Source organism: Uloborus diversus, chromosome 7 (genome assembly GCF_026930045.1).
Source record: "Uloborus diversus isolate 005 chromosome 7, Udiv.v.3.1, whole genome shotgun sequence".
In the NCBI taxonomy this organism is placed as follows: domain Eukaryota; kingdom Metazoa; phylum Arthropoda; class Arachnida; order Araneae; family Uloboridae; genus Uloborus; species Uloborus diversus.
The window spans coordinates 124,779,620-124,793,499 of NC_072737.1; the positions used below are offsets into that span (position 1 = coordinate 124,779,620).

General features: G+C 32.6%; 1 protein-coding gene across 1 annotated transcript in view; it reads right to left on the reverse strand.

The window, feature by feature from the left end:
* Nucleotides 1-10,423: 10,423 nt before the first annotated feature.
* LOC129225582 (uncharacterized) overlaps nt 10,424-13,880 on the reverse strand; it is a 38,758-nt gene continuing 35,301 nt past the window's right edge. Inside the window, exon 7 of the mRNA XM_054860033.1 lies at nt 10,424-10,737. Within this exon, the coding sequence (XP_054716008.1) occupies nt 10,684-10,737 (54 nt within the window). The 3' untranslated portion in view covers nt 10,424-10,683. The remainder of the gene's footprint in view (nt 10,738-13,880) is intronic.

Consider the following 13,880-nt stretch of genomic DNA (forward strand, 5'->3'; position numbering starts at 1 on the left):
TAAGATAACATCGATCTGTGTTCATCATTTGTTGTATTCATCATTGAAAAATTACAGTTAAGTCTTCTGCCTCACGCTACCTGGTGTGAAATAAACCCAAGAAGTGCAAATAAAACTATTGACACAGCTTATCAATTTTGCTTTAACGTTTCTAGTTCATTCATTAAAAATCACTTTGTTTGTCCCCAAAAGCTTTATCATGTGCAAAGTCTCACGTTTAGAAGTTCTAGAATAATTTTTTAATTCCAAACACTTTTACACAATTTTAAGCAGTTTAGGTAAATGAGTAAAGTAGTTCGAAAAGTTAGTGCACTCGTTAAAAAGGAAAATCGTGAACGATTCTGATGACGAAGTAGAAAATTGTGCTTGCATCTATTGTTTAAAACAAAAAAGGACAAGGCAAGGTTCAATGTCTAAGATGTCAAAACGTAGTCCCATGACAAGAATGCAAAAAGAACTACTTTATTTTTGCTAGTAATATATATTCCATTTGGCGGAGTAAGTGCAACCCTTGGCGAATTTTATCACGTATTTATATTGACATTGAATTGGCCATGAATGTCGCTCTGCATTAATGAACTGCAAAGTATATTTTCCGTTAGAAACCAATATGCAGAGTTTTTTGTATAATTACGATTTTGAGCTACTTTAAACGAAAAAACAAACGAAATAAGGAAGTGAACTGAAACACCAATGTAAAGAGCAGACACTTTATTTATCAAAAAATAAAACAAGAAGTTACTACATGTAAAAACTTAAAATAAGTATGTTTGGGAAAACTATGACGCTATGCCTTAAAACGTGTGAATGTAAAAGAGAAATAAAGCTGCCTTTCTTCGGTCCACAGTTAATTGTGAGAGAATGCAGGGAATTAGAACTCAACTATTTCAGTGTACTTTTCTCCTTTCGTGCTACTTTTACATATCGCACACCCAATGCAACGAAATCGCAAGAAAAAAATTGTTGATTTTATGCATGTCCTGGTACATTTTTATTAGTTCCATTAAAGCGCAAGACATCCACAAACGAAAACAAATTTTTAGCCTTGCACCCTTGTGCAAATTATAAAATCAAGCCACTTTCTTTTACAAAATAACCTTTATTTACATTATCTTATACTAATAATAAAGCAGAAGTCTGGATCTCTGTCCGGATTTCTGTTTGTCAGGATCTCTCTATGTCCGGATCTCTGTCTGTCAGGATCTCTGTGACGCGCATAGCACCTAGACCGTTCGGCCGACTTTCATGAAATTTGGCACAAAGTTAGTTAGTAGCATGGAAGTGTGCACCTCGAAGCGATTTTTCGAAAATTCGATGTGGTTCTTTTTCTATTCCAATTTTAACAACAAAATTATCATAAGACGGACGAGTAAATTACGAAATTATCATAACGTGGAACCGTAACATGGGCACAAGCCAATTGGCGAGATACGAAATTATCATAACGTGGAACCGTAACATGGGCACAAGCCAATTGGCGAGATACGAAATTATCATAGCGTGGAACCGTAACATGGGCACAAGCCAATTGGCGAGATACGAAATTATCATAGCGTGGAACCGTAACATGGGCACAAGCCAATTGGCGAGATACGAAATTATCATAGCGTGGAACCGTAACATGGGCACAAGCCAATTGGCGAGATACGAAATTATCATAACGTGGAACTGTAACATGGATACAAGCCAATTGGCGAGAAAATTCACCATACATTACAGGCGAACCAAAAGACCTTTTAATTTTTCTATTTCGGGCAAAGCCGTGCGGGTACCACAAGTTTAATTATAAAATCAAAATCACCACTTAGTATTCCCCTCCCCAACACCACCTTTTTGTCCAGCACCATTTTCACTCTACTGGACATAAAGTCAACTAGAGTTTTGCACTTTCTTTGAATTCTTGATCTCAAAATCATGTTTTTAGCAAAGCACAAATTATTTTTTCTTTTGTTGTGCAATCAGATTTTCATTCAATGTCACAATGACCTGCCTCTTTCGCGGAGAAAGATCCATGACTAACAGAAAGGTAAAAAGTGACCGGATTGAGAAAAACTGCAAAATTACGGAGAAATTTATAATACTTAAACAAAACACAATATTTATGACAAAAAAAAACGTGAGTTTATAGTGCCTAATCAACTGGTAGGCTAAGCAGCTGCTATAAACAAAGACTGAGTAACCGAAAAAATACGAAAATTAAAAATTCCCAACTTGATTCCATTATTTCGCACAAGGATGTGTTTTTGAGATGAGTCCAGTGATGTTCCCATTATTTTTTTGGGGGGTAATCATTTGGTCCCAGTAATCATTTATGCACAATATGTGTGTGCGATCATATACATAACATGTTATAATATGAAAATTTTTGAAGCTTGAGGGTATACGCTATATGTCTAGAAAATTTTTCAGAGTATACGGCGTATATGGAGTATTATACCCTATGGGAACACCTCTGGATGTGTCAGTGTGTTACTATAAGAATTTAAGCTAATGCACACTACATTTAAATTGATTTTTCTCGAAAAGAATTTTTTGCAGATGTAACATTGTACTACAAGTAGATGTGCTATATGTCTGTTGTTGATAGATTAACGTAGCACCTGCAACGTTATTTTTAGTTTTTCAAATATATTACATAGCACTTTCTATAACATTTCGACTCTATATTTCTAATACATATTTGGATTTGCCAACTTTAAAGAACACATGATCCAAATCTCCTTTCTTGCCTGTCCGAATGTTTACTTTCTTCATCTTTTCTAATTCCTATAGCCAGTAAAGCTTTATCGTTGATTGCTCTTAAAATCATTTCTGTCTTATAATCATCCTTTGCATCTAAACTCCCTGTACTTTTACTACCGATTGAAGAATCGTAGAAGCTCTACCAAACGAAAATATCCCAACTCGCCTACCTTTTAAATGGTACACAAAAGTTCATTTTGGAATGCCAAATTACCTAACTGCTGCTTCCACACCTCATTTTTCAGTTTTTACAAAGACTAACGTTGCTTGGGGGTTATCTTTCAAATACGATTTGTCTTGATCCTTGTTTTTTTTTTTTTTTTGAGAACATAGGTTTTCACTATTTTTCAAATTAAATGCACTGCATTTAGTATATTCTTTTAAAGAATGAAGACATCTATATTTTCAGGGGATATTTTTTTTTCTTATTATTCAGCCTTTAAGTCGAAAAATAAGGGTAGTTCAACATGGTTGGTTCTGTTTTTTTTTTTTTTTTTTGTTTTTCCGCAAGAGCTTTGATAGGCTATGCTGCGCCACAGTTTAACATAGGCGTAAGTCCTTTTTTACGCATAATTCGGATTATTTTATACACACAAATTTTCTAATTTATATTAAGGTTTTCACAATCTATATACAGTCGGATCCCGCTACAACGAGATCCGACTTACGCAAAATGGCTATAACGCGAGTTTTTCCATGAGTAATGGCTTTTTTTTTTTTTTTTTTTTGTTTGCTGACTTAAATTGCTCGCCTGCATTTGATTTTTTTTTTTTGGGGGGGGGGGGGGGAAGAAGTCGCGTAGTCTTACAATAGGTTTCATTGAAACTAAATATAGGTTTCGTGAATGGACTTATATATGCATATACACGTAGAAATACAAATGTGCCATCGTACACGAGTATACTCGGGTTAAACAAGTATCTATATACCTATTGTCGTGTGTACACGTATTTACTCGTATATACACGTATTTTCTCGTATATACACGTATTTTCTCGTATATGCATGCATCAATGTGTATACACACGTTTAAATAGAAATTTACCTCTGTGCGCGAGTATACTCGGGGTAACACGTATGTTTACGTACATTTTCGTGTGTACATGAACATACTTTTATATACACGTACCTTCTCGTTTATGCACGCATACATATCTATCTATATACACGTACAAATACAAATGTAGCTTTTTACACGAGTATACTCGGGTAACACGTATCTATACGCATATTCTAGTGTGTAAACGAACATACTTGTATGTACACGTACTTTCTCGTATATGCATGTTTGAATATGTATATACACGTCGAAATACAAATGTACCTCTTTACACGAGTATACTCGAAGTAACACGTATCTATACGCATATTCTCATGTATACACGTATATAAACGTATTTTCGCTTGTGTGCATCCATAAGTATGTGTATACACAATTAAAAGCAATTTTACCTCTGTACACGAGCATACTCGGGGTAACACTTATCCATATGCATATTCTCTTGTATACACGTACATACTCGTATATACACGTATTTACTCGTATATGCACACATAAATATGTATTTTCACTTAAAAATTCAAATATACCTCCGTACACGAATATACGCGGGATAACACGTTTATATACGTATTGTCACGCACATAGTCGTATATACACGTATTAACTCGTGTATGCTTGCATAAATATGTACATACACGTAGAAATACAAATGTGCCTCTGTTCATGTGACATTTATATTTTACGAATTTAATCTGAATTAAAAATGTGATCAAATCAATTTGATTACTTTTAATCTGATTACTTTTAATCTGACTAAATTCAATTTGATTAATTTAATCTGAACTAAATCAATCTGAACTAAATTAGTTTTTTTAATCAACTAACGAGTTAGTTTATACTAACGTTAATCTTCGTCTGCAATTGAATTAAATTTTTAAAATATTAGTATGAACTAAATCAGATCAGATTACTTTAGTCAACTAATCAATCAATTACAAATTTAGTTGATTTTTTTAGTTGGTGCCCAACACTGGTGTATGGTTGTGAAGAATTTGCTCCTGAAAACATTCACTGTAAAGCAGTTCAAAAGGCAGTGGCATTGGCGAGCACCTCGTTGGAGAAGGCTTCTCCGAAATGAAGAAAGAGGATATAAAGGAGCTCATCGACTGTTATTGCGAAACTCCGTCACATACTGACCTAGCAGACTTTATTAAATCTGTAAAAGTGGAGAAGAAAATGAAGATTAGGAGCTTGAACGGGAGCTGCCTGAACTGAATGTTGAAATCCTTAACAAAATGAACATATTCGCAAGAGAAATGGTAAAACTGTCAGAGATTCAAGATCGGAATATTATGTGTTCCATTACTTCGCTAATCACCTTGCATCTGCTATAGCTCATTACAACAACTTACTTGTTTTAGAGAAGGAAAAATTAAGGAAATCAAAGATAACATCCTTTCTGATAAAGGTGACTGATCTACCGAAAAAAAAAAAAAAAAAAAAACACGGGATGATACTAAAAATGCCGAAAAATAACCATAACTCCACCTCTCTCTCTCTCTCTCTCTCTCTCTCTCTCCTGTTGATCATTGATTTTGTGCTTCATAACCATAATTTATGCTCAATATTTTTACTTCCTTTTACAAAAAAGGAAGTATTGTATTCGCGAAAAAAATTTTACTCATAATTCGGCCTTTTTTTCCATTTTGCTCATCCCCGAATTAATGTTGAGTTCTTTTTTCAACCCGATCATACGCGGTTAAGTGCCTAAGAACGTATAAACATTCGAAATATCCTTTTTGACAGTCCCCGAGATAATTACAACGACATTTCTCGTGACGTCCGTATGTACGTATGTATGTACGTATGTGCGTATGTGCGGATGTGCGTATGTATGTCGCATAACTCAAGAACGGTATGCCCTAGAAAGTTGAAATTTGGTACGTAGACTCCTAGTGGGGTCTAGTTGTGCACCTCTCCTGTTGGTTGCATTGGGGTGTTTCTAAAGGAGTCTTTTGCCCGTTTTTGGTGGGAAATCATTGTTAATTACGATGTATACTGAAGAGGTGTTATAATTTGGCGGACACTTTGCGATATATCGCCAGTCTTTTGGTCGGCAAGTTTGTCGCCAACTTGGAGACAAATTTGGCGATTTTTTTTTTAAATCTGGTTTTAATTTGGCCACTAATGGTGATATTTAGAGAGTAAACTATTGAATTACATTAAAATTGCCAAAAAATGGGAAAACGACATTAAAATTGGAGTAAAATTAAGTCATGTGATGCACACATCAGCTCGTTTTTTTCTAAAATACAGTAAAAATCCAGTTCTTTATGAAAGATATCGTAATATATAGTTAAGAAATGGTTTGAAACAATTCGGATGGTCTTTACAAATGTCTAAAATAATTGGGCATGCTTTTGAAAAATTTGTAAGCATTATTTGAACATACGTTATGCTACAACGCGAAATTTCGACGTACGTGAGGGGTCTTAGAACGCTTCCCTCGCGTAAGCTGGGATCCAACTGTAGTTAAATGTTATTTTACATAACAGTTTTATGAGGGCTGCATGCGTCCACAAGACGCACGTTCCCCACCTCTGCTATAGACATTAAGAGTCATTATTTTGAAATTCAGACAAAAAACGGAAATTTTGGCAGTGACAATTTTTGATTTTCCTAATTTTTTTATATGTCAAAGTAGGTCATAAGAAGTAAACATTCTGAAATTTTTAGCCTTCCAAAAAATTTCTTTCGCTCGTTAAAATTTCCCAAAGTTTGAGGTTTTACAGCGCTTTTTTAGAAAAATTCTATAAGTCGCATTTCAGTGCGCTATAGCTCTCTACAAAAACACCACCTCACGGTTATACTTATATTTATTGGTTGTACTGTATCTAGTGATGATGACTTCATAGTTATTTTGGTTGGGGATTGTTGCTTTCTTCAGATTAGGGGTCGCAAAGTATGGATTTTATCCGTTTTCGCGCAAGTTTAACCTGCGTTATTTCCCCCCAAAAAGCAACCCCCCCCCCCGAAAAAAATGTGACATATACTGAAAGTTTATACTATGAAGAGAGTAAATAGCACAAAAGTTGTTTGAGGTTTAATTTTTTTTAGGAGAAAATGCCCTGATATTTTTCAAATTTTCAAAAATTGTGCTTTTTTGATCGCAATTAACTCAAAACAGCATCACTAGGAAAAAAAAACCTTTTATATACTATGGTACCTGGCTATGTGTAAAACATCATGAAAAAGAAAACAGCATGGGATCTCTTCTTGTTTTCTAGAAAATAAATTTTTTTGTAGCTCATTTTATGCGTTTTCTCGTGCGTAAAACGTGTGTCCAGTATGCAGATTAGATCTGCTAAAACTTAAAGGATGTAGTAAGAATGTATATATGTATGTATAAAGAAAGAGAAAAAGACTAGCACTATTTTATTTTTCTGATTTCTACATATTGATGGTATTTTAATTGCAGGTAAATCAGAAAAGGATAAATCAATATCATATGTATATATATATATATATATATATATATATATATATATATATATATATTGATTTATCGTTTTATCGTATCAATCCCAAAATAATTCTTTCTTATTTATATATTTATGTCCATAGCAATGCAAGAAATTTCATGAACAATATCTGCTTCACTTTCCTCTAAATTTTAATTTTTTATGTTATCTTCAAATACCTCTAAAAGGCTGTCGGTTCTTGATAAATCAGTATTATTTGCTTTTTTTTTTTGCTTTGTATATCGGTTAAAAGCAGCTTGAATTTGTCTTCTTGTCAGATATTGTTCGGTTGGAATATTTTTATGTCTTCAATCATCTCTGTTCTCCTTGCATGTTCTACTTGGTCGGGCGTCTAATTTCTCCCGGTTTTCTCACCATAAAGGAACTTTTCTTAAAGAAACTCTTTTTGTTTCATTGAAAATCGTGTACTTTTACGAGTTGGGAGAGCCCACCCCTCACATGAGATTGACAAAATGTTTTCTTCTTTGTCAAAGTCTTCTTTGTCAAAAAGTTTGTTTTCTTTTTGCTCGAGTCAAGTACCTTCACTAGGTCAGAAAATTTTTATTTTTTGGTCATAAATAATTTGTATGTATACAAAAATGTAGGGGAGTTAGTTCAATTGCTTCACATGTAACGGTGAAATCACCCATTAACAAAACCTTTTAAACTTATTTTCGCATCAAAAAATGCAATTGCAATGAAATTCTGTCGAAATGACATCGAATATGAAATTTTGGAATAAGTAATTTACTGTACTCCACAGATGTGTAAACCTTAGTCAATAGTTAACCTTACAGCAAACGCATATGGTTGAGAGATATACCCCTAAAGTTAAATTCAGTTTTATATCTTCCAACAAAAATTTGTTAAAAATGTTTTTTCTTAACGCATGACTAATTGCTACATAATGTCTTAGTTAAATTATTACAAGTTACATTGATTAATGGTAGGGGAATGTGGGGCAAAGTGAAATGGTTAAGATTACTTACTTTTTTCCCAACAAATGAACAAATTTCCATGAACAAGTTAGAAACTTGTTTTGAAAATTGTGGTACATACAGAAAGAACAATATATTTTATAATAAAACTTGCATTGAAACATTATTTTTTTTGTTCGAAAGTAAATTTGTACCTTCAAAAAAAGGTAAAAATTTTCCCCTCCTTATTTTCATGGGGCAAAGTGAAAAATAACATATTTTTCTAATGAAATATTTTCAACTCGATTATTAAAGATATTTTTGATCGAATAAATGCGTAAAAGAAAGAATGAATAAATGAATGAAAATAAAATGAAACAATAAACGAATAAATAAATGAGAAAAATTAAATGAATCAATAAAATAGCAAATGAATAAGAAAATTAATTAATACTTGAATAAATAAGGGAACTTTTAAATGAAAGAATGTAAATTGAACAACTAATTGACTAAGACGTAAATGAGTTCATAAAAGCTTGAATAAGTAAATGAAATGTAATATTTCACTTTTCCCCATCCACTATGCCCCGCATGGACTTCACTAACTGTACAAAGCATTTGAAATACAAACATGTTTAATATTAAGCAAATAAGTGCTGAACGATATATTAGTAGATCTCAATTAATATTTAAAATGTTAATAACAATAACTTTATCATTCAATAATAGCAAAAATAATTTTTGATTTACAACAAAATCTTACAATATGAGTATCAATTTTTGAAATTTGCATGTATTATCATATTCTTTCATTTTCAGAGATAATTTTTTTCTTGACTGGAATAGACTACATGTGTTACTACATAGTTGAAATATTATTAGGCAGGTGGTGCTTAAAGTTGAGTAAATATTCCATTATTTCACTTTGCACCGCTAGTTCACTTTGCCCCGTATTCCCCTACATTTAAATTATTGCATTGTTTCATATTAAATTAAAGCGCGCCTGACAGTGGGTTAAAACATTTAAGGCAATTTTTTTTTTGAAATGGGTTTTTACTAAACTATTAAAATTAAAAAACCTCGACTGAGTCGCAAATGTAGAAGCAAGAGAGAATATTGCAAATCCTTTTAAGAGTCATGTACTATTAAATATCAATGGGATCATTTTCGAAATTTTAAAAGTCTTTGTTTCTGAAAGAGAATGCTTAAAAACATACGAATAACCATTTTTTAAGTATTTGACATAGTTTATGTATTTTTTAACAATAATTGTAATCGGTGCGCAGATTTAATTTCATTTTTTACGCACATGACATCACAAGTGATGAAATGCCATTCGCTGATGGTATTAGCGCAGGGCGCAACATTTAATTCGCTTCTTTGCTCACATGTACTGGCAACGATATGGTTCATCGCAAGGGTAGAGCGCAATATTTAATTGCCTTCTTAATTATCATAATCTGGAAATGCGGTAGACAGCAAGCGTAAGCATTCAGAGCGCCAAAGTTCATCACTTGTGACGTCATGAAGACCACGCCTTATTTAAAAAATCGGACATTTTAAAAATAATTTAAAAATTCAGCGTTTTGTCAATAAAAGTTTTTCTTCGCTTCATCTTTTTTTTTTTTTTTGCTCGTTTAATCGACTTCCGTGACTAAAAGTAAGTAGTCCTTTTAATTGATGGAAACAGCCCCGTTACAATTATTTTATTTGTTAACTAACAGAAGCTGGAAACAGATAAACATTTTTAAATCGTTGCGTTTTCTTTCCTTGTCGGCCAACAATGAATTCGGTTACCAAGCCCATGAATAAAGGCTTAGCCGTATTTAAAATCTGCTTTAAAGAAACATTATAATTCGAATTCTATATAACATGGAAAATTCAAACTTTTTCTGTCAGACGCAGAAAAAAAAAAACTCTTTAATATAGTACTAAATTTTTAAATATGTTTTCACTGCAAAAAACGCAAAAAATCATTCAGAGGTTCTTAATTAATATCTTCGTTAATATAAATGTCATCCGATCATAGTTGACATTTGATCATGCAACCTAGCTAAGAACACTCCCGATCAACTCTCCTTTGGAACAAAAAAAAAAAAAAAAAAGGAAATTCAAAATCGGTTCATCCGTTTAGGCGTTCTTCCTTTGTGTGTCGGGGGTTAAAAACTATAAATGGCAACAAAACCATCAGTGCTATAAAAAAAAAAACAAACAAACGAATAAACGAATAGTTAGAATTTTTTATTGTCAAGTTCCCATCCTCGTTCAGATGCAAATAACTGATTTAAGGAATCCAAACATTGACCGGATAATGTCATGTCATCTTCTTTTTAGCCATATTACATAGGTTTCATATTACCATTTTTGGTACCTGTGTGCAACCTGGTACTCGTGCTGCATTTCATATCATGGTTACAGAAAAAAGCATTCGTATAAGTTTCTGTATTTCGTATTCTTGTGTAGATTTCGATCCTTAATAACGCATGATCATTTCTTTACTTTAGCATTGCTCCGGAACAGTGATGCATTTTGCTATAAGTTTGAGGATACAAGGCTGAAAAAAAAAATGTTGTTATGCTATTTCGTAAAACAATGTCAATTTTAATTATATAGTGTTAAAAAGAAACCGACATCTCATTAAATACAGATTTTACTATAAATTGGGTTGTTTCCGAAATTTTAAAATTATTTTTTTCTAAAAGCATATGCTTAAAAACAAGTTTCAACCATTTCTTAAATAATTTGATAAAGTCTAGTATTTAAAAAAAAAAAAAATACTCGGTGTACTGATACAATTTCATTTTTCGCTTCTGCTCATGACATCACAAGTGATGAAATGCCATTCACTGATACCATCAGCGCAGAGCGCAATATTTTTCATTAGATAAAGATAAAAATATTATAGCGCAATAATACTAATGAATTTCATGTTTGCTTCAGAAACTCCTTCCTTAAAAATTGCCATTATGATTGCTATTAATATTACTGTTTTGTGGCAACCTTTTTTCTAACAATGTGCATTTTAAAGCATTCACTCCGCCAATGGAGCAGCGCGCCAAAATACATCACTTGTGACGTAATAAAGTTCACAACTTATTTCCAAAATCGGATTTAAAAAAAAAATAAAAAAACAACAACATTGGGATCTTAATTTTTTTTTTTTTTTGGCTCCATGCCATTTTTAGCCTATTTTCCAGTAAAAGTCAGAAAAAGAAGAAAAAAGCATGAAAGAAGGCTTAATGCATCTTAAAAATATCGCGAAAAACAAACAAAAAAGTCAAAAATAAATAAAATAATTAAATAAATTTTTAAAAAATTCAAAATTGGAAAGTAGGGTATTGAGATGAGGAAAAATGTCTGACGGTCTGCCTGTCTGCCCCCCCCCCCCCAATAACTTTTGAATGAATAGTCCGATTCGAAAAAACTTTTTTTGTTCGAAAGATTTCGGCGAGGACACCTCACTCCCATATTTCACTATTTGATTTGAACTATTTTTCATTCAATTTTGAACAGTTCAAAAAAACTTAACATTAGCCCCTACGAGGAAATTCAAGGCAATTCCGAACTGTGAGGCGAATTTGCTTCAAACAAACTTTGTTGGAAAAGCTTTTGATGAAAAACTTGTATATAAAATATCTTTTTGATTTGAACAATTTTCCGTTCAATTTTGAGCAGTTCAAATCCCTTAACCAGTGATGTGCCGGATCGTTAAAAAAGTAGATCCGCGGATACGGATACGGATCCGTATCCGCATTTGTTAACAAATATGAACTGACAGCAGGTAAAAATTTTAAATCATTGAGCCTTTTCTCCTCATCTTCCGACTGTGAAATCGCTACCAATCACGCATATAAAGGCTTAGAATTGAATTTAAAATTTACTTTACATGATTATAGCTCCTACTGTGTATAAGTTGGAAGTTTCAAATGAATATCAAACGCAGAAAACTTCGTTCTTTCAATTAGGGTCAATATTTTTTAACGTACCGCTAAATTTTTACTACCCTATTTGTGAAAAACGTTAAGTCGGTTTTTAATTAATATCTCCGGCAGTTAAAGTTCTAAAAAACGAGGACAAGCTAAGAACACTTTCGGTCAAGTCACCTTTTGAACGAAAAATGAACTATCAAAATCGGTTCATCTGTTTTGGAGTTACGATGCCACAAAAAGACACAATGATACACACTTTTAAAACTTATTTCCCCTTCCTTTTTGCAACGAAGGGGGGAGGGGGTTACAAATTGGCTTCTGAAATACCTTAAAATTTAAATAGGGAACAAAACCTAATTTAAACGGCATTTAAGAGTTTTTATTCAAATATTTAAAAAAATTTAGAAAAGAAATGATCCGCTTAAGATCCGTCAAAAAAGTAACGGATACGGATACAAATCTTTATTTTACTTCGGATATCCGCGGATACGAATACGGATATCCGGAACAACACTACCCTTAACATTAGCAACTACGGGGAAATTGAAAGTCAATGTAGATTCCGTACTTGAAGGCGGATTTACTTCAAACAAATTTTGTTGGAAATAGCTCTTGACGGCAAACTCCAGACATCGACTCCGAGAATTTAGGGGCACTTGACTCCGACTCCGATTCCTGTGCCCGATAATTAATCGGACTCCGACTCCCCGACTTCGACTCTGACTTCGTAGCTTTGGCAAAAATTTATACACGGAGGACAAATGACTGACTCCGATTCTTAGATATTCGACTCCGACTCCTTTACCCCAAAATGAGATTGACTCCGACTCCGCAGCTATGGTTTTGACTGTGAAATAATTATTGTTGATCTGACTTGTTTTATTTTTACGCTTAAGTTTTAATTTAGGTATTCAGTTTTCGGCGAATAAACTCGAAGTCATTTATGTTTCTACATAAAGATATGAGCAGACGATTTTTTTTTTTTTTTGACAATGAAAATTATTTTTTTAAGTTGACCTTTTTTTAATATTTATTTTGGTAAGTGAATTAATTCATTCAAAAAGTTGTTTTTGGCAACAGGGGAAAAAGAAACGATTTTTTTTTAATATGATATATTTATTTTAATGAGTTTATTGATTTTAATTATTGTTTTTTCGTTTTGAAAGCTGTTAAAGATTTTTTTAATGGAAAAAAGTGTATTAGCTGCTTTGTTTAAAAAATGCTGCTATTTTATTTGTTCGTTTTTTTTTTTTTTTAGATGAATGAGGAATATTTTATTCCTAGAAATCAGCTTAAAGTATTTTGAAAATATGTTTGAAAACATTTGCGATTTTAGCTATTTTTGAGAATATTGATCAGGTACTAGAAAGTAGTATGGGTATACGTGAAAGTAGGCTCGTCTAGTTCTAGACAGAACTTCTTGTTTTTTTGCTTATTCTATCTATTTTAGTGACTAAAAGCAGTACTTTTAACTGAAGGAAAGAACCCCACTATGTATTTTTTTTTTCCTTCATGATGTAAATTTTATAATTGTAAAGTTAATCAAACTTCACAACTTATGACTCTTCTCAATAATAAAGAAAATTTCCTAATAATTTTAGTGAATGTATTTCTTTCTTCTCTTCCATAAATGTTAGACTGTTTTCTCAACCACATAAATGAACTTGAGAATACATCAACAGTAAAAATTAATTGAATTTACTTGAACAAAGCAACATCAGCAAGATTTCAGATTTGAAGCTTCATTGCTTGGGGAACACGGCATATA